At 34.5% G+C, this 21,525-nt stretch overlaps 5 protein-coding genes and 1 long non-coding RNA gene across 6 annotated transcripts; 2 read left to right on the top strand and 4 right to left on the bottom strand.

The window, feature by feature from the left end:
• Positions 1–1,350: 1,350 nt before the first annotated feature.
• LOC133793550 (uncharacterized) lies at positions 1,351–2,457 on the bottom strand. The gene is made up of 3 exons (XR_009874871.1): positions 2,045–2,457; positions 1,668–1,873; positions 1,351–1,567 (listed from the first exon to the last, which is right to left on the bottom strand). It is a non-coding gene; the product is annotated as an uncharacterized LOC133793550 (long non-coding RNA).
• A 1,466-nt stretch (positions 2,458–3,923) lies between these two features.
• Positions 3,924–7,058, bottom strand: LOC133795915 (G-type lectin S-receptor-like serine/threonine-protein kinase CES101). Its single transcript, XM_062233383.1, has 6 exons — positions 5,818–7,058; positions 5,446–5,726; positions 5,154–5,364; positions 4,817–5,054; positions 4,561–4,711; positions 3,924–4,470 (listed from the first exon to the last, which is right to left on the bottom strand). Exons 1-6 carry the CDS (start codon positions 6,980–6,982, stop codon positions 4,162–4,164), a joined length of 2,355 nt encoding a protein of 784 aa, XP_062089367.1. The 5' UTR covers positions 6,983–7,058; the 3' UTR covers positions 3,924–4,161.
• Positions 7,059–9,014: 1,956 nt separating this feature from the next.
• On the top strand, positions 9,015–11,325 carry LOC133793549 (uncharacterized). The gene is made up of 4 exons (XM_062230875.1): positions 9,015–9,565; positions 9,644–10,381; positions 10,460–10,962; positions 11,059–11,325. The coding sequence occupies exons 1-4, from the start codon at positions 9,053–9,055 to the stop codon at positions 11,198–11,200; spliced, it is 1,896 nt and encodes a 631-aa protein (XP_062086859.1). The 5' UTR covers positions 9,015–9,052; the 3' UTR covers positions 11,201–11,325.
• A 272-nt stretch (positions 11,326–11,597) lies between these two features.
• On the bottom strand, positions 11,598–14,060 carry LOC133795122 (uncharacterized). Its single transcript, XM_062232571.1, has 2 exons — positions 13,613–14,060; positions 11,598–13,564 (listed from the first exon to the last, which is right to left on the bottom strand). The coding sequence occupies exons 1-2, from the start codon at positions 14,058–14,060 to the stop codon at positions 11,598–11,600; spliced, it is 2,415 nt and encodes an 804-aa protein (XP_062088555.1).
• A 3,219-nt stretch (positions 14,061–17,279) lies between these two features.
• Positions 17,280–18,853, top strand: LOC133795909 (uncharacterized). The gene is made up of 4 exons (XM_062233377.1): positions 17,280–17,434; positions 17,563–17,618; positions 18,422–18,463; positions 18,561–18,853. The coding sequence occupies exons 1-4, from the start codon at positions 17,419–17,421 to the stop codon at positions 18,639–18,641; spliced, it is 195 nt and encodes a 64-aa protein (XP_062089361.1). The 5' UTR covers positions 17,280–17,418; the 3' UTR covers positions 18,642–18,853.
• Positions 18,854–19,307: 454 nt separating this feature from the next.
• Positions 19,308–20,865, bottom strand: LOC133795908 (uncharacterized). The gene is made up of 2 exons (XM_062233375.1): positions 20,513–20,865; positions 19,308–19,706 (listed from the first exon to the last, which is right to left on the bottom strand). Exons 1-2 carry the CDS (start codon positions 20,768–20,770, stop codon positions 19,518–19,520), a joined length of 447 nt encoding a protein of 148 aa, XP_062089359.1. The 5' UTR covers positions 20,771–20,865; the 3' UTR covers positions 19,308–19,517.
• Positions 20,866–21,525: the final 660 nt, after the last annotated feature.

Below are 21,525 nucleotides of genomic sequence, written 5' to 3'. Positions count from 1 at the left end.
AAAAAATGGATTCCAACAATCCAAAATTTTTAATTTTTTAACTAAAACTTAAAAAAAAAAAAACCAATAATCAATTTGGTTGGGTTGGTTTAACCGACCAAACTGCGGTCCAAAACGATTGGTTTTTTTTTAAACTGGTTTAGTTCGGTCAGTTTTTGGATTGCATCAATCCGGACCGAAAACCGAATTTTAAATTTTTTATTGTGAAAAAACCGCCCAAACCGACCGATGCTCACCCCTAGGGTTTACTCTTGAGGTTTTAATGAGACCTTTTTCTCAAAAAAAAAAAAAAAAAAAAACCATTTGATCATTGATGGACCACCACAAAAGTTTCTATACGGGTGTAGAAAAAACAGGGTTCCCACATTAGAACTCCCCCTATATTTTTATTGGTCCACATTTATCTGTGACGACAGCTATCATGCTAGAAAGACGATTTCTTTTAATAAATAATAATAATAACAGCTTTCCTAGTAATTTTCATTTATGTTGTAACCCCGAATTAAATAGAATAGCTGAGCTGACCATTTTTTGTTTTCATCATAATAAATTCTTATTCACCTTGAGCAATTACAGAATGTAAAGAAATATATGCATTAATCATTTTAATTTAAAAAATGAAATGGGTTTGAATTTAATTGTATAAAAGAATAAATAAACCAAAAAAAAAATCTCATTTCCTAACTAAAAAAATGATTTCTTTGAAGTAATTTTATATATTTTTACAATTTTGAAAAGTTCATTTTTGAATTATTGTGTTAGATTTTAAAAATGAAACTTTTAATTTTTGTTTAATTTTAAATATACATTTTAAGTTTTAATACCAAATATATTATTTAATAAATAAATAAGAGCACGCATATGATAGAGAAAGGCCATTCCGAAACAGAGCTAGCAAGGTCCAGTAATGGCTAATGGAGAGAATTGTGGCCTTGTTAATGCTGCTTATTTTGGTGGTCGATTTTGAGAATTTTCAAAGATTCTTCAGTGCATAAGACGGACAAACGGCAATGAAGTTTCTTTGTCGTTTTACGAAATGTCTTCGTTTCCTCATATGCTGTCAATTTTCAGTTCATCACTTCTTATTTTTAAAAAATTATGTTGTCGTTTTCACAATTGTGTTTGTCAAGTATTGTCGTTTTTGGTCATGTTGCAGTTTGTAAGGGGGCGTTTGCAAATTCCCAAGCCACTAAACTCTTAATACAAATGCCCCGGAGGAGCTTTTCTAGACTATATACAATTTTGTTAAAAAAAATAGTGTCAATCTTTTTAACGTTTTTCAATAATATTGTCGTTTTATAATGATATTGTCGTTTTTAAATAATATTGTCGTTTTTTAAATGATCGGTCGTTTCAACCAGAGAAGAATTTTTTTGGGGGATGAAACAGACCAACTTTACTCAAAAAAAAAAGTAGAAGAAGAAAGGGAGAAGTACTCAGTGGCAGACATGTACAAGAGCATTATTGTTAAATTACATGCTATACTATAGCCTAGCTGCTCGTGTCGTAGAAGACTGTTGTAAAGTATATGAACAAGCATCCGAATTGAGAGTAAGTTGGGTAGGATCTGAAAAAAAAAAACAGATTAAATCAACATAACGAAAATTATTAATTATCAAATACAAGACACATGTAATAATTATACTATTATATTGAGAAGTAGGTACCAAAAACATCTGAGGACGCTGATGATAAAATGGAAAAAATAATTTCGTGGGTCGGCAAATTCATGTTGGACCAACCGCTCTAAGTTGAGATTTCGAGGTAGCAAATTACTGTAGTATAACAACGTTGTGATCGTCGCCGTTGGTCGAGTCACCAGCCCCATCACAAGTCTCACCACTGATTCTACCATAAACGGCATCACTGCACTCTGAAAAACCCAATAAACGACAATAAAATCAATTTATTGTGTACAATTAATTACCCTACTTATATGCATGACTTAATGACTTTTTTTTAATTTTATGATGAGTTGTTTGATCATTTACGATAACATAACTAATAATTAATTGTATTAAAGAGAGAGAGAGAGATGAGTTACCATGGTTGTGAGAGGAGGAGATGAGTTGGAAGAAGAGGTAAAATGGTGAAAATGAGTGAATCTTGGCATTGAGAAGAAGAAGAAAGATGGTTCAAATTACTCTTGAACAAAAATGCTATAATAGATAGTAGTGGAGAGGTAAGTTTGGTTTGGTTGGGTGATCAAGTATAGCTGTAATAATGGGTGATCTTGCTTGAGGTTTAGAAGTTGAGAACTTGAGATGTTATCGATGATCAGAACTAGGCTTCAACGTGTTAAAGGCAATGTGCAAACTGTAAGTAAATCACTGAGATCATCAAAATCAAATTGGTCTGAGAAACCCAAGACGAGAAAGAGAGATCAGCTTCTTAAAAATTATACAACCACCCTCAACCTAGCCTAGTTTTTATTGGGGCTTCATTGTATGCTACCAACATTGGGCCTATCGACAAGACAACCCCTCACTCTGCCCTAATTTCAACGTAAAATAAGTATAGCTCTAATAACTATCACTCACTTCTATACATACAAAATTAAGAAAACTAACCTGTCAACATCTTATTATTACTATTGTGATTTCAGTTAAAAACTGAAATAAGCAAGTATTATTATTTGGCAAATCATGATCACAGATGCATCGCGGTTGTGTATTGGTTGCATCTAGAGATTTTTGTAGTTTCAATTGCCACGTGGGATTAGTTTTTTTGTTAGTGTTTAACTAATTATGTTTAGAGGTTGTTGGTGGTGCTGTTAGACTTAGTTGTATATTTAATTGTATAGTTTGTTCTAGGGCTTGAGTAGCAAACCAATTCATTGTTACAAGAGTTTTGGTTGTTCTTGTTGTTTTCTCTCTGTAGATTTCTTTTTTAGGACTTGGAGTTTTTCAGATTCTACATAGTGAAGAACAAAGGGATCTGTTTTAGGAGTTCTGAAGGCTTAGTGCTAAAGGAATTTCAGTTATTATTCTAAAGGAGCTAGAAGTCTATAAAGTTTAATGGGATACTCAACTTATGGTAATTGTAAATCTTACTATGAGTTTTAGATTATTTTTTGTCAAATTAGTATGTTGATTTTGTAATTTGTAAAGAACAAAGTTGATTATAGTGGAGGTATTTTGCCCTAGTCTTTGTCACAAAGTTTAGTATGTTGAACCTTGTAAAAACTTTCCAATGTTCTTTACTTTATGGTTCATTATTCAAATGTGTGAGTCAATCTAATAGTTCATAGACTTAAAAAATCACTTTTCAAAAACTACTTCAGAAAATTCCCAACTTTCACCAACAACTTTAAATTTTAAGTTGACAATTTAGAACTTTTTAAGAGCAGTCATAATGGGGTGGCTCATTAAGTAGCCCATTGACTATTTTCTGATAAGCACTGTAGTTTGTTGTTTTTTAAAGCATTGGAGAACTTTAATATTTAAGCACCGTTGCGTAACATCTGTTAGGCAGTGGTGGTTTTATTTTTTATTATTGTACATATATATATATAAATGTAACTTTTTTTTGTGGCTTAGCATTAAAGTATTTTAATAAAAAAAAGTTGCTAAAAATGATGTGAATGAGAAAGAAAATAAAAAATTATATTTTTGAATGATTTAGAAATGTTAAGCAATTAATGGATTAGCCACAATTAGAGCTGCTATAAGTTATCAAGGTAAGTGTAGACTTTTGAGTAAATAAGTAAAAAAAATATGTATAAAGCAGATAAAATTGGAGAAAATTACAAATTCTCAGACGGCAAAAAAGGTCTAATTTTGTTGTAAGAGTTAATTATTTTAAAATCATAAAATATTTCGTAATTTTAAAAAAAAATGTCAACTTTCACACTATTATTACTTATTATATTTTACATCCACACACCCCCCCCCCAAAAAAAAAAAAAAAAAAAAGACATGTCGTATCATTGAAAATAGTATAAATTTATCAGTCGTTTTTCAAATTAATCAACATACTCAAATCTATCAAACAATTTTACTAAGAAAAAAAAATCCATCAAACAGTTTTCTGCTTATATTCCGCATCGATCGGGTGACTAGTGGCATGATATTCATCAGTGCTTTCAAGGTTTTAGATTTCTATTGCCACTTTGGAAAACTTTTCAAGTATCCAAACTCAATCCGGGTGTCGTTTTACTGTCTACCTCGCTTCCATCACTGACATAGTTACGTCGTTTAAGCTACAATTCTCTGTTTTCTGCATTCCAACCTCTATATCTTCCATAAGTACATCTCTGATGAAAAACGTCGGCTGTTTTGGTGGGGGTAGTAGACTAGTATCGTTAGATATCATCGAAACGACATCGAGCATGGTTGGCCTGTCATCTGGGCGATCTTGTGCGCACAACAGCCCGATATGGATGGCAGTCAGTGCTTCACTAAAGCTATATTCAACTAGTGCTGGATCTACAAACTCAAAACCTCTACCTTCACTCCACAGCTGCCACGCCTGAAAAAACAATTGCATAGTCCCTGATTCATATACATTGTTAACTGTCAACTACATATATTAAAATCATGACTAATAAACAAGGCTTACATATCCAATAAGATTGAGGTGGTCCTCTAAATGATACCGACTGTTGTTCTTTTTTCCGCTTATAATCTCTAGTAGTAAGATTCCGAAGCTGAAGACATCTGTTTTTACTGATACAATGCCTTTGAGGGCGTACTCTGGCGACATGTATCCACTGAAGTAATATCACATTGACTTAGTTTATTGAAAAGGTACTTGAAAAACATGCCTACTACTATGGTGATAGGAAGAAAACGGTATATATAAGAATACTACTTACTATGTTCCAACAACTCTGTTTGTGTTTTCTTCTGATACATTCAACCCAAATATGCGAGCCATGCCAAAATCAGATATTTTTGGATTCATCTCTTTATCAAGTAATATGTTGCTTGCTTTTAAATCTCGGTGAATCACTTTTAACCTTGAATATTTATGAAGATATACTAGTCCTTGAGCAATCCCTTCAATAATGCTGAACCGTTTTTCCCAAGTCAACGAACTCTTTCTCCTATCATCTAAACATCCAAATGATTAAGTGCAAGGCTTCTTTTTTCTTTTTGTTTTCTTTTCAAAATGACCCAAAATAGAAAATTCTTATAGAAGAGGAAAATTACCAAACAGGAAGAGATCTAAGCTTTTGTTGGGCATGTACTCATAGATGAGACTTTTCTCCTGTCCTTGAATACAAAAGCCCAAAAGCCTCACAAGATTAGTGTGTTGGAGTTTTGCAATCAATAAAGCCTCATTCTTGAATTCTACTAGCCCCTGTCCTGAACTTTTCGAAAGTCTTTTTATTGCTACTTCTTGTCCATCTATAAATTTCCCCTGAAATTTGCATCTTTTCATCAGAAAAGTCGTTGATTTGATTCTATATCTGTACATAAGAAAAATGTAAAGCCAGTATACCTTATATACGGGTCCAAAGCCGCCCTCTCCTAGCTTATTTGAAGCAGAGAAACCATTTGTAGCAGTGAAAATTCTTTCAAAGCCGAATAACTGCAACTCATTCCCACCTTTCTGACGTTTTCCAGCTTCGCCAAGTTCTTGCAATAACAAGTCATGTTCCGTTCTTTCTCTATTACCTCTGGCCTTACATTTTTTCAACAGAACATACAATGATGATATCACCAATGGGAAAGTTGCTGTTCCTCCTATTAGAATCGTTAGCCATATCCACCACATTCGTACTGCGTGCATGGACCAATAAAAGTTCTCATTAAATTTTATAAAACTAATTACTACTGCATGTGAAGCAAGAAAAGAGATTTATACAATTACCTCCGGATTCAAGAATGCGAATCTCTCTCAAACTAGCCAAATTGTTATTAGTAAAACTCGAATCTTTGGACCAAATCTCGCAGCCAGTACCATTGTCATTTGTAGAAGCATAAGCAACACAAGAACAATTCTGTAAGCACTTTTCCCAGCAATCAACAATTGTCAGATTGTCATTTTCATTGAACTTGAACCCAGCTCGAGACATGGCTCCAACTTTGGACACAAATTTATTATAACGACTACTGTTTCTGCAGGAAGGTAGCTTCTGCTTCACGCAACCAAATCTCAAAGAAGGTGGTAAAGAAGAAGAACTCAAACATGAAACTTCTGTAAACATGAGATTCATCCCATATCCCTCGATTTCACCATTTGGGCTCAGCGTGAACCTAGGGAAAATGGTGATTTCCTTACTGACAGAGTAGTTGAAGTAGGTCTCTTTCTCGTTGGATATATAGCTAAAGTTATACCTGTAATGGTTACAGAACTCGTCTTTTAGCGAGTCAAAACACCCATCTCGCCATGGCCCACTAGCCCAATAGTTGCTGCCTCTCCACCACATGATCATTTGCTCCGAACCAATGGAATCTATAGCAAGAGTAAAGGAACCCAAAGCAGGAAAATCATCAGTCCTCCAAGACGTCAGAGTCCGATTGAGCCCAGTTCTCCGGTCAAATCCGAGCTTCATTTTTGGCAAAAGGGTATCAGTAGGATAGTCAAAGCTTTGCCACAGCTCCGTTTGATTTACGTGACTCGATTCTCGTAGAACAAAGTTTCCAGAGTCGAGCAAAGTCGCTGTGGCATTTATCGGAGCTTGAGCAGAATATAGCGTAATAATGGGGTCTCCGGCGCTGTGGGAAATCTTCAAGTTTCCGTACTGATCGATTCCGAGTGTTCCCGACTCGTCCATGATTGGGTTGTTCCGGTTTGCGACCCATACTGGCTTGTCATTATCTCTATAATTGTACCATATTCCTACGTAATAAAAATTTGAGGACCCAAGTTGGAAAAATCCTAACCTGAAAATTCCAGAAGCTGAGAACAACTGCATCCCATGTTTGAGCTCATGACCCTGTTCTATGGTGTCTGTTTGAGAATAAGAAAACCCAATAAAGATTATGCAGAACGAGAAGAAGTAAAATGATGGGTTTCTTTTTCTGCGCGCCATTGATAGAAAAGTTGAGAGCTTGGGACTCGAAATGTTTCTGCGTTTGCGTTCGGGTACGTCTCATTGACTACCATATAACCGGTTATTATGTGATGATTAAAATAGTATATTCTGTCCATTTAACACCAAAAGTCAAGAATGTATTCTTGATTCTTGACTTTTTGGTTAACGTTTCAAACCGGGAAGGATGATGTGATAAAAATAGAAACAAAAAGGTACCTTGAGAAGTGGGGAACTCCACAAACTTACCTTATTCAGTACTATATTTATAACTTTAACTCTTAGTTAAAGTTTTTCACATTTTTAACATTTAAGACAAAATTACCCATTTTGTTAAACAACCCAAATAAAACTCTGGTTTCTTCTCCTTCCCCCTTCCCGTCCATTGAAAACCCTCTCTCCCAAACCCAGATTTATTCCCGTCAAAGCTGCGGTGGTACTCCGGCCAGCACCCACCTCGTCCCTCCTCCCACTTGCGTCATCATCTCCACAGCCACCAGCCCCTTTTACACTCTTGGTCCCGAACCCATCCCCTCCGCTTAGTCCCCACGCCGAACCCACCCACATTTCAGCCATATCGTCGAGCCCACGTCGCCGGAGCCCACGTCGCCGGAGCCAAAGGTTTACAACACCTAAGACCCCACACTCCCCTTGCAAGCCCGATACCCTAGCCCAAGGTATTGTTGTTGGGATCCCTTGTTGTTATTATGACTCCTTTGTTTATTTTGAATTTGTACTTTGGTTAAATTTCTAACTACTTGAAGCATGTTTTAATTGGGAAATAAGGAGTGAATTTAGTGTGAATTTGGTGTGAAGTGAAGTTATTGTGAACCATATGTAATTTCAGTGTGAACAATGTGTGAAATTGGTGTGAACCATGTGTGATTGTGGTGTGAATTTAGTGTGAACCATGTGTGACGTGAAGTTGTTGTGAACCATATGTAATTTCAGTGTGAACAATGTGTGAAATTGGTGTGAACCATGTGTGATTGTGGTGTGAACCATGTATGAAGTGAAGTTGGTGTGAACCATGTGTGATTTTAGTGTGAATAGTGTGTGAATTTGGTGTGAATAGTGTGTGAACGATGTGCGAACCATGTTCCGAAATTATGGTGAACAATGTGAGAATGATGTGTGAACCATGTGTGAATTTGGTGTGAATGGTGTGTGAACCATGTTTTGAACTTATGGTGAATAAAGTGTGAATTATAAAAGGAAACTACACTAACTAACCTTATTAAAAGTGATTCTTGAACCTTTTCTTGATTATAATAAGCCATTATTAGACTTATTTCCTTGTAGTGAGGCAAGAGTATGATGAGAAACTTGTACATACTGACAATATCAAATTGTACTGTCTTATTTTGAAGTGTTGAAATAATTTCTAAGTGATGTGTATTATGGTATGGCCTCGGCTGAAATCATGAATATATATATATATACATATATTTCTTTAATATAACCAAGAAAAGGTTGACTAGAATGAGGAATGGGACTGTATTTTGGGAACTTTTGAGGAAATATGTGTGAACTGTGTGTGAAGTATGTGTGAACTGTGTGTGAACTGTGTGTGAACTATGTGTGAACTGTGTGTGAATTATGTGAGGTTGGTGTGAATTTGGGTGAGCTATGCGTGAACCATGTGTAAATAATGTGTGAACCGTATGTGAAGAAAGTGTGAATATATCTAAGTTATGTATTAAGCGCTTATTTAATTTACCTTTTCAGATGTCACTCCTCATGCTTCCTACTGAAAGGCATTATCCAGCAAAGGCTGCGTATAGGGGAGGGAGCATTATGAGTACAATAATAGCGAAGTTCACGACATTTGACTTGTTGGAACGAGCGAAACAGTCACCATTCAAGCAATTCTTCTTAGCTCCGCCTCTACAATATTCTGGAGTTATTATTCACCAGTTACTGCTTAGGAGAGTTGTTGGTGGAGGAAAGAACGAATACTGCTTGAATTTTAATATTTGTGATCAGAATACAAGGTTTGGAATTAGTGAATTTGGTTTGATCACTGGATTGAATTGTGGAATTTCTCCGGATCAGGAAAAGTATAAAGAAATGACCAAGAGTAAAAGACTTCTCCAGACATACTTGAACAATAAAGAATGTTTGTCTTCTGAAGAGTTGGAAGATGGATTCAAAAGGTGCGATGTGAAAGAAGACGTATGGAAATTAGGTCTATGTTTTTTGGTAGACTCTCTTTTATTACCTAGTGAACCAAAGAAGAAATGCTTTATTGATGTCTTTTCCATCGTGGAAAATAAAGATGACTTCTTCAACTATCCTTGGGGGAGATTATCGTACGAGAAGACATTATTCGGCTTGGAAAAAGATATGGAAAGGCTAAGGAATAAATACTTGAAGAATGTTGAGCAAAAGAGAAAAAGACCAGCACCTCAGTACACAATTTATGGTTATGCCATTGCTCTGCAATATTGGGCCTATGAAATTTTCACAAAGTTCTCTGCATTTGCTGATCAACAACCCCTGGCCTTTCCAAGAATGCTTAGCTGGTCAGCGCATAAAATGCTGAAAGAGAAAGATATTGAAGGTGTATTTAAGAAAAAAAGTGTAAGTCGTTAAGATTTTATTTGAGTTTGTGATTTATAAGTAATGTTTATACTTTATTAATTTATTATTTTGTTGCAGAATCTTGTGAAGGCCACGCTCAATCCAAGACCCGAAGAGAAAGAATTTCATGACTCTATTATTCAAGGACCAGATGAACTACTCATGGGACGTGTTATTAGCTTTGTAGACGATGATGTGGAATTGGAGTTTGAAAGGGAAGAACGTGAGGAATCTCCCACAAAGCCCGATGTAGCAGATGGGCATCGTCACGAGCAAGACAAGAAAGAGATACCAACTCCAATTAACACCCACCATGAAAAGTTGTTAGCTGATATTGACACTTTGAAAAGTAACCAACAAAGAATGGAGGAGAAGTTGGATTATCTAATTGAATTAGTGCTCTCGCAACGTAAAGGTAGTGATTCTGAGGATTCATTATCAGATGAGCATCTTGCTTCACCACACCGTACATTTATTATGGAGCACGTTGTTGGAGAAGATAGCCCTAGCTGTAAGGTGGTATCTCCCGGAGATATGGCTGGGGTGGAATTCAAGAGAAGGAGGGTTCCAACGAAAAGAATTTTTGGTTCCGAGTTTACTGATCCAACTAAGAAGAAAAAGAAAGCAAAGACAATTGTAACTGATCCTTGTGAAATTAATCCCCTACAGCCATATGACGAAAAGCAAATGAGACGTTTTAAGAAATGGGTAATTGGTTTAAAAAAGAATGATAAGCCTATTTCTCTCTTGGTTGGTTCGTGCACTGCGAAATGGTTTATTCAGCTACTTACACCACGTACATGGCTGGACGGACTGGTAAGACTACTGAAATAATTTTTTTTTTTAAATATATATAATTTGAATGTATATATACTTATAATATTTTGCATGCAGCACATTGATGCAGCTTTAGGGTTGATGAAAGAACGAGTGTACACTTACAAGAAGACTTACTCCGAAAGATTCACCATCGTGGATTCTATGTTCCAACAGTTCTTCGAACCACATTGGGAACAATTCAACAAGAAGAAAATCAAATCAAGCTACATTTGGCCACAAGAAGTGCTTGCTTACTTGGTAGGTGATGATAACAATTTCAAAAGGAGTTGGAAAGACATTGACGAAGTGTTTACCCCAATTAATTTTTCTGGGACACATTGGGTGTTGTTAGAAATATCATTGACAAACTGTCTTATAAAAGCTTATGACTCTGATATCACTGTGGTCTCCAACAAGGAGTTTGAGAATAAAATGAGCAGATGGGGAAAAATGCTACAATTTCTAATTCAATCCAGTGGGCTGTTAAGCCATAGGAAAGATGTCCAACTACAAGCACAGAAAGTGCGTTTTGAGTTCACAAGACTTGGCATAGAAAAAGTGCCACAGACCAAAACTAGGTATAACTCTGTTAACCATATTTATATTAAAAGACTTTGGTCTTCCAATAATCAATATGGTCTTCCAATAATTAAAAAACTTTATTTCCTTTGCAGTGGCGATTGTGGGGTATATGTCATCAAATATCTGGAGTACTTGCTAGCCAAAAAACCGCTATTTGAAGTGAATGACGACAACATGGATTTCTTTAGAAAAAAGACTTGTGTAGATTTGTTTTACCATAACTTACAACCATAGTTGTCTTTTATTTAAATATATGTATCTTACTTTTGAATGTATGAAGAAACTATGTCAACTTCATCTCATTAAATGGTATTGAATGACTTCGTTTATTTCATCTTAATAGTGGAATGGATAAATCTTTGTCACTTTTATCTTATTAAGTTATGTGTGAATTGGGTGTGAATTAAGTGTGAATTAGGATTGAAATATTTGTGAACCGGGATTGAACTATGTGTGAACTAGGTGTGAATTATGTGTGAACCGCGTGTGAAATATGTGTGAATTATGTGTGAATATGAATTAGGTGTGTTCGAAACAACAAACTTTAACACAAAAAGTCGTATTACTGAACCAATCTAAAAATTCAAATTCCGCAATTGAAGAGTACAAAGTAAAACAATAAAAGTACAAACTAAGCATGTCTAGACGGCGGGGGACAAACAGTGGTGCACGTCACTCGATTGTGGCCCAGGACACCACATCTACTACATCTATGTTGTTTGCTATTCTTCTCACCCTTTGATAAACGTCGTTTCTTCTTTGGACGACCATCCTTCTGCTTCACTAAAGGAGGAGCTATCATCATACTTCCTATGTCATTTGGTATCACCCAAGATTCTTCATTACCCAGCGTATATACAGATCCACCATAGGATGACAACCACGCTTCAACTGTGTAGAATCTGGAGCATAAACTATATGGACTAATGCCACGATCTCGAGCACCAGCTAGAGCGTGTTCACAAGGAAGACCTGTCAAATCAAATCTTCTACAACTACATGTTTTCCTCCTCAGGTCGACATCTCCATCAAGATCACCATCCAATACTGTTATTTCATACTGACTAGACGGAAAAGAGAACGAGGTAGTGGACTTGTCTGCTAACTTTCGCAAATCAGCTTCCACTTCTGTGGCAAGAGGACTTGTAGCCGCTGATGCTGCAGTTCGACGCTCGAAAAACCATTTTTGTAAAGTGTGCCTCATAAATTCCATGAGACAAGTAATTGGCCACCAACGTGCCTCAGCAATGACATTGTTCCAGTTTTCGGCAATACCTGTAGTCATTAAATTATATCGATGACCAGGAAAGAAAGAACGAGCCCACTTTTTAAAACCCACTTGATTCTCTAAGTATTGAGCAATTGCAAGATCTTTGAATTTAATCTTCTCAAAATGGCGTAAAAACTCTCGCTTTCTATAAGCTTTCGCTGCAAGGAAGAATTCTTCATGGCAATGGTCAGTTTTGAACTTCGCACGGATATTCATGCTAACATGATGTATACAAGCACCGTGGTGTGCCTCAGGAAAAATTTTAGTCAAGGCACTTGCTATACTAGTATGTCTATCAGACACGAATACTAGATTCTCCACTTCACCAATCGCTTCCTTCAACCTCAGTAGAAAATACAACCATGAGTCATTATTCTCTGAGTCAACTACTGAAAATGCAATTGGATATATTTGCTTGTTAGCATCTTGTCCCATGGCACATAACAAAGTACCTCCACACCGAGTAGTCAAGAAGGTTCCGTCTACACATATAACTGGGCGAATATATGTTTTAAACCCCATTATAGAAACACCTAAGGCCATGAAGCAATATTTGAACCTACCTTCATTGTCCATCTGCAAATGAGTAACAGTTCCAGGATTTTTTTGCTCCATCATGTATAGAAATGAGGGAAGTTTCTGAAATGATGATTCTGGTGTACCTCTTATGTAAGCCAATGCATGCTCTCGACACCTCCAAGCTTTAGCATAGCTCATATGAACTCCATATGATAAACTCATATCTTTTACAATTGACCTTGGCTTGTAATTAACATCATCACCCTCAAATTTTCTCCTTATGACATGTCCAATAAGCCATGGGGATGCCTGACGGTGATCTTTATGTCGAACATCCAATGAGCATGTGTGTTCACCGAAAAATTTATGAACCTCGAACATATTGGAATTAACCAATTTTGTAGCCCTCAACCTCCATTTGCATTTATCATCAACACATACTGTACACCATATATTTTTCGCAGACTTCTTTACTTTAAACTCAAAGTTTTTCTTTAATGCATAAAGATGGAGTTTCATCTTCAACTCTTGCTTGTTCTCAAATATTTGACCCTCTTTTATTTCCCACGAATTGATATTCGAAGAAGATGTCAGTAATTGAGCTGTTGAGGCTAAAGTAGAGCCTTTTTCCCCTTGATTCAACAAAAGTGGAGTACTCCATAAATTATCTTCGCCAACCTGTCTTACTTTACGACCTCTATTATTTGAGAAATCATGGCTCTTCAATACTTCATTGGAGGTTGACTGTTGTAAATTATGCTTCACAAGTACATCATTGCAGGTAGACCTATCAATATTTTCATTATCATCTGAGCTTAATGCATCATTATTATCATCATCACAACTGTCTTCATTGCCATCTGCATCATTATTATCACCATCACAACTCTCTTCATTGCCATCTGCATCATTATTATCACCATCACAACTCTCTTCATTGCCATCTGCATCATTATTATCATCATCACAACTGTCTTCATTGCCATCAATGCAAAAATCATCATTCACTTTGGTTTCAACTGGAGGAATAGTATACAACTCACGTGTTTTAGTAACCAAAGGATCATTACTTCTCTTCTCTATAGTAGACACACATAGGGGTGTCCGATGATTGATAGATGTTCCTATCTCATCAAGAAAAAAAGCAACATCTTCATCATTACTAATTAAAGATGGAGGGATACCTTTACTTCCAAAATGATAGATTACATTTAAGTCAAGATCAATACGAGACTTGTCAGCTCCGATTAAAGTATACAATTGATCAACAAGACTATTGTAAGTGATAGTCTTTGGCACCTTCATACCCTTGCTTTGTTTAGCACTAAATGATCAACCTTCGTTCAAAACTTGTTCCCACGATCCATTATATAACACCACAATATTTATATGTGTTTGACCTGCATAACATATGACAAAAGGTTCGAAATCCAAAGGTTATTAGGTAAAACTAACCAAAAGAAATAAGAAATAAATGTGTGAAGCATGTGTGAACCAAGTGTGAAACGTGTGTGAACAATGTGTGAACTGTGTGTGAACCCAGTGTGAATCATGTGTGAACCAAGTGTGAATCATGTGTGAATCATGTGTTAAGTACTCGTGAACCAAGTCTGAACCAAGTATGAATCATATGTGAACAAAGTGTGAATAATGTGTGAACAAAGTGTGAACGCAGTGACCAAAATTGCGAAAATGTGAACCAAGTGTGAACAAAGTATGAATAATGTGTGAACAAAGTGTGAACACAGTGACTTAAATCGCGAAAATCATTCGAAAATTTGTCATCTCAACATAAAATTATCTCTTTTCACAGATTTTTTAGTGTATAGTAGTTCCAAAATTCTATTTAAACTATTACACAAGACACCCATAACCTATAAATAAAAAAATACTTACTCATTATCAAATCAAATGTTCAAACTTCTTCAAGTTTTGAGAATCTTCAATCTTCTTCAACTTGGGTGAGAAGAAAAAAAAATTATGATAGATTACATCATTTTCCAAAGCTTCGTGAGAAGAAAATTTGTGATGATTCTCTTTGATGATGATTTGAGAGAGGGAGAAGGAAGAGTGTTTATTCTCTTTATGAGAGAGAAGGAAGAGAGAGAAGGGGCTGAAGACGAAATGGGAAGGGAAAAAATGGGAGGAAGAAGCCTAATGTTAATAAGGGTAAGCTAGTCTTTTCACATGGGTATAAGGTTAAAAATATGAGAAACATTAATGTGGGGTTGGAGTTAGTATTACCCTATAAAATAGGGTCATTTCATGGAGTTCCCCCTTGAGAAGTCTAACTCGAAGGCGGCTTGGGTTGGATCATTTAGAACGGAGAAGTCGGCGGAGTCAGAACAGATCTCATAGGCCCGATGTATCATGGGCACTTTACTTTGGGTTTATCTGTCTAAGTTAAAGATTATTTTCCAATATAATTAGAAGAAAATAATATTTTTTAATGCAATGTTATAAATAACATCAAATTTAATACTAAAAGTTATATTAAATTTGATATAGGTCAACAATTATAGTATAATGAATGCCAAATTTATTACAAAATATCATTATAAGTTAGAGCATATGCGTGCCAAAGTGGTGCATTTTTATATTAACACACTTTAGCAAAAATTTTACTCTAATTGTATTATAAAAGATGTGTCAAATTTGATATAAAATATATCTTGTGTTAAATTTGACAAAATACTTAATATCATTTTTTTATTTATTATATTACCACTAATTTATTAATTAAAACTTAATAACTATTTTTTTACAATAAAAAGTGAAAAAAATTAGTTGTTTTTTTTTATATTATCAATAAATATTAAATGAATTGATAATTTTTTTTAATTAATTTGTATCTTGTGCATTGGAGCACAATTACAAATATTGAATCAAATATTACATTGACTTATTTTTTGTGTCAAATTTAGTGCAGAACTTACATCTGAGATGGTCTTATATCACAGATTAGGTTAATTTATTTTATATGGAAACTAGTTTTGTATTTTTTTTTACTAATGTCGATCAATTGCTATTTTGATGGGATATTTGAACTAGCGTTGAGCATAAAATATGAAAAACCGAAAAAATTGAGTACACCGACTTTTCGAACACCGAAAAAACCAAAACCAATTAAACCGAACACCGAAAAAACCGTTGACGGTGTAAACCGCCACTATTCGGTTGATCTGTGTGGACCGACCGATTTGAACCGAAACCGACCGAAATTATAAATATATGTAGGTTATGTTATGCTTATGGACTTTTAATTATGTTTTCAAACTTTTAAATTTGTGAATATAATTATATTTTATGTATTTATGTTTTAAAAAAGCACAAAAATAGATTCCAACAATCCAAATTTTTAAGTTTTTTTTTAATAAAACTTTTTAAAAAATTATGGATTTAACAAAAAAAAAAGAACTTCGGTTTGGTCGGTTTAACCAACCAAACCGCGGTCCAAAATGACCGGTTTTTTTTTTAATGGGTTTGGTCGGTCGGTTTTTTTATCGCACCATTCCAAGCTGAAAACCAAAATTTGAAATTAATAATATGAATAAACTGCCTAAATTGACCGATGTTTAGCCCTAATTTAAACAAATTTTAAAACCATATTGTATAATGTGTAAAAAACATTATTATGCACTGACAAAATAAAGTTACATAATATTTTACCCCAACAAATATTGATGAACGGCTTTTTTGGAAAATAAAATATTTTTTATAGCTATGTTGTATATTAAACTCATTAGGTATTTAAACATACAACATTTTGTTGAAGGGTTTATATATTTTTGGGCTCTGTGTTTTTTTCCATTACTTGTTTGGATTCTGTGTTTTGACAAATTATTTTTTGGACCCTATGTTTTGTAAAATGGTTAAAATAGAACCTTAAACCTGATTTTGGTCAATATTTTCTCAACTAAAATCACAAATAATTTATTAAACTAATAATTCAGAACAAAAATAAAATCATTCTGCTTAAAAACTGTGTTGTTATATTCAATTTTTTTTTCATCAAAATTGAGTTTATTATTCTATTTTAACTATTTTACAAAACATAGGGTCTAAAAAATAATTTGTCAAAACACAGGTTCAAAAAAGTATAAACTCTTTGTTGAATACACTAAATATTTTGTCAAATATATTACATTCTGTGGATCTGCTTTGCAAAATGACTATAAAAATATACATTTTGATCATTTATTTAAAATAAATTGTTTTGCCAAAAAAAAAGTTAAACTATTTATGATGCTACTGTTTTTGAAAATGAAAACACATGATTGATTAAGGGGCAATGTTATTAGCTGAAAGAAAGTTTCACATATTTCAATTTTTTTTTTGAAGGGAGAACATTCACAGATTTTTACCGGTGACTAATTTTTTGAATTATAAATCAAATTAGGTTTTTTTTTTTTTTAATTTATTAGTGTTTTATTGTATAATGGAGATAATTGGTCTAATAAAAGAAAAAGAACAAAATAAAAAAAGATGCTCACGTGAAAAGCACGTGCACTAATATGAGTGGTCTTTATATAGGGGAGACCTGTCGTCCACTAAAACAAATATCGAAGGGTGCGTATTATTGAGGCTTTAGGGTTGTGTTTCTCTCTTTCAGCGGAGCTTTCCCTTTGCCTTCCGATTCCGATCACAAACCCTAGCTACAACCATGTCTTCCAAGCAAGGTCCTTTTCTTCTTTCTTGCTATATTCTTTTGTCTTTGTTATTTGTAAAGCTCGATTTTTATCATCCATGAATGGGTTTCGAAAATAGTATGAATTGAGTTTTTTAATTTTTTTAAAAAATATTTTAGGTGGAAAAGCTAAGCCTTTGAAGCAACCCAAGAAGGACCAGAAAGATTACGACGAGGTATTTATTTTAATTGAAATTTCTGTCAATTATATTAGTGGTCGGTTGTATCAAGATCTTGCTAACCGAGTTGATTTGTTTTGTTTTAATCTGATTATCTGGATTGATTTTGCTTTATTTGATTAAGCTTTATTATGTTATATCAGTATATATGTTTCTAAGGGTAAAAAAATAATCGAATTCGTTAATTGAATACTTTGTTGACCATCATGGTATTCCGGTTTTGGCCTTTTTATTTTGTCGCTTAATTTGAAGTTTGTCCATATTTAATCAACTTCATAGTGTTTGTCTTTATGTCGTTTCTTTCTTAATTTGATCTCAGCAAGTGAATAGAATATTGTCGAATATCGAATTATCTTGATTTATAACTATTATTTCTATTGACTATGGGTGTACTAAGACTTTTTTACTAGTAAATGTTCGATTACTTTAATAACTTTGTCACTCCTTAGATCAATGTATTGTAGTTTTATAATAAATTTCTTTAGTGTAAATACAAATTGTCTTAATGACATCCATCTCTTGTTGATTCGAACCTAATTTTTTAGTTTCAAAGTTGTCACATGCCTGTTTATCAAATATGTTATTCAAAAGTGTTATGCATTATCGTGCTCAGTGTTCTTTATTTGTATCGTTAGGTTAAATAACATTAGCTATTTGCAAGGGACTCTTTCTGTCTCTTGGGTTTTTTGCTACTCCTTTCTTTACCCCTGATGTACACCATGGCATAAGCATTTCTATTTACCGGGTAATATGCTGTTCGAATCTTGTTCTAATAGTTTGGATTGTATTCTTATGATCAGACTGACTTGGCCAACATTCAGAAGAAGAAGGAAGAGGAAAAGGTGAGACTTCTAGTCTGGTTAACCGTGTGCCCTTTCTGTAATTTTATGTTTTGTGAATAGCATTTTCTGATTTTATGATTCTTTTGATGATGATTAGGCTCTGAGGGAACTCAAAGCCAAGGCACAACAGAAGGGAGCTTTTGGAGGTTCTGGACTCAAGAAAAGTGGAAAGAAATAAGAGGGGGTCTTGTACCTTGATTCGAATGGGAAATAGTATTCTGCATTCGTGAGCTGATGTATTAATAGAATCGTTGTCAGTAATCACGATGACGTCCTTCGAATTTACTTATCATTTATGTGATGGTCTATGTCTTTAATGAATTTGCTGCTTAACTTTGTGCTAGTGACAAATGTGTAACATCAAATAAATGGTTTGCCTTTTTCACTGCATCAGTTGTTTCAACACAAGTATACGTGTGACTATAGAGTTAAAAGTAAAAACGAAAAGTACAACTGCCTATGTCGTAAACTAAACAAATTGAGGGACCAAAAAAAAATGAAAGAGATTGTTGATGCAAAAAATCGCCCTACAACAAATGAAATTTAAAGAGACGAGCTATATTTTATTGGTTAAAAGCAACTTTATTTTTATAGTAGAATTATTTGAATAGGTATATTTGTCTAAAAAAATATAGAATGGTTATATTTTAACAATTTTGTCAAAGAAATTGTTTGGTAAGCGCTGAAATTGCATGCAAAATTTGCGAAGTGACCCAACATAGCTGGATAAGCATGTCCTTATCATTGAGAATTCCTCAAAATTATATTTTCCATCGATTTCGAGTTGCCCTTAGAAGGGTATGGTCAGGCTGTCAATATTCCAGACATATATGGATCTTTAAAGTAAGCAAAACCAACCTCAAATTCACATAAATTATAGAACATGAACATCAATAGAGTTGCTTATAGAGGACATTACACCTAAGTACATGCAAAAATAGGACTTTCTTCAAGTCGCTGGCAACAAACTCAGATACTCTAAGCTAAAATTATATCAGTCGGAATGTGGAGACTGCAATATAGTTCAAAAACTCTCTTATTTTATGGACCTATTCTATTGCTTATCTGGGTTGTCTGGGTTTTCCCTGTCTGGATCTTCCTCTTCTTCCTCCTCTCTCTTTTCCTCCTCTTCCTCATCTTCTTCAGGAGGATCTGCTGGCATTGGAATTGGCATAGGTGTTTTCATGGGGGCGAATTGGGGAAATATATCAGGTCTCCTTCCAGGCTTGGGTCTTTCCCATTCCTGTAATGTCAAGTAAATTTGGATGAGATGAGAAGAACATAATACAGTTTCACGCGGTCAAATTCCATTAAATTGGCATTCCAACATTTTGGTTCAATACGTTTTTATGATAATGGATTACCAAGTATCCAACAAGTAATTGAATTTGCATATGTCTTCATCTATTTGTTGGATAATAATGCAACAAGGCATGCAAAACAATCACGGATTGCCTATCCAAGAAAAGCGATGAAAACAAACGTTCCATTCTATCAATCAAGATCATAAAATGAAAAAACATAACTCTTGAGTAACAAATATGCTTAAAACGATAATTAGTATAAGCTAAAATTTCAATTCTCTCATCAAGAAAGTAAAGGGAAAAAAGCACAAAACTTGAGTAACATATATGTTAAATAACGAGAATTAGTTTCGAAATTAACAGAGTTAATAGTTCCTATAACCTTGAGGTTCTACTTTTGATATAGATTTGGGATAGAGTAATTGTTTGGCAGGATAAGAGATTAGGCCATAGTTCAAATATAGCTATTAAGGTATGATAACAGAGAATCTTAATATATGCGCAGCCAATCAATGATGCTCTATATGAAAAACAATCCTGAAGCTTCAGCTACATCTTCAACCAATACTTGGAGACAGAATAAAAACCCTATATCAAGAACTGCTTCATTGTTTACAAGGTAAGCAAATTGACCATGAATATTACTAACGAAAACAACATACTCCTAAATCAAAAGAATAATAAAACCCCAGTAAAAACGCAGAACATATACGTTGGTAATAGATATAGGGGGAAAAGCGCTTACTATAGGGAAATCAAGCGGAGAGCGGCGAGTCATCTTTTCCTCCTCGGGAGCCATTCGAACTACATGACTTGGAAATCGACGGTTGGAAAATAATATAGGGAATTGCCGGCGGCCATGGAACGGTGTTGGAGTAAGAGAACTTATGCGATTGTTGGTAGACGGAGAAAAACACGACGACGACGATGATGATGAAGAAGAAGACCTTGGCGAGACTGCAGGAGCTGAAGCCAGAGGTAGTGCGAGACTCCGCAACGCCATTAGGGTTGGGATTCGTGCTTCTCTCTCTTCTCTTCCGTTCTGTCTTCTCTCTCTCTACACCAACCACACAACCCACACCGCCTGTGGATTTTGGAAGTAAATGGTAGATCGGAACTTGAATCCTCTATCAGTTGGACCTTTCAATGTAATTTAACACTCCGGGCCTCAGACTGGACTGAGCCCACTAATAAAACCTTTGCAAGGCCTACAACCTTCCATGAAGCCTAAAATAGCCCAATTGTGGAATAATGGAAAAGTTTGAGCCATTTACATCTATTTACCATTTTTTTATGGGGCATTTTTTACGTGTACATAATTATAAAATTATTTATACAAAATATATAGAAAATGAAGGATATTCACGGGCCGTCAAGCACTTGAGGGGCCCGGGTCAAGATTTAGAAGGATGCTTTTACTTAAGAAGAATTTACTTTCATGAGAAAATTTTCTAAACTTTCATTATGACTTTTTTTTTTTTTGTGTATTTTATATGGTATTTTATGTTTTCTTACTTTCCTATGGGATTTATTTTCCCATATTTGTGTAATAATTTATTAGTTTTACCATATTTAATTATATAAGATTATTTTGGCTGATTTTGAATTTTTGTGAGAGTATTTTAGAAATTGTAAGTATTATTTTTAATTTCTTTTTTGTTTAGACATTAAAAAACTTTTGTTTTCTTCTTTTCTTCTATTTTTTTATCTTCTTCAATCAATATTTTCTCCGCTGGTAACCACTATCAAAATAATTTT

The sequence above is a fragment of the Humulus lupulus genome, chromosome 8 (assembly GCF_963169125.1).
Source record: "Humulus lupulus chromosome 8, drHumLupu1.1, whole genome shotgun sequence".
Lineage (NCBI taxonomy): Eukaryota > Viridiplantae > Streptophyta > Magnoliopsida > Rosales > Cannabaceae > Humulus > Humulus lupulus.
Note: the sequence above shows the minus strand (reverse complement) of the source record. Positions and strands in the feature narration are given on the sequence as shown.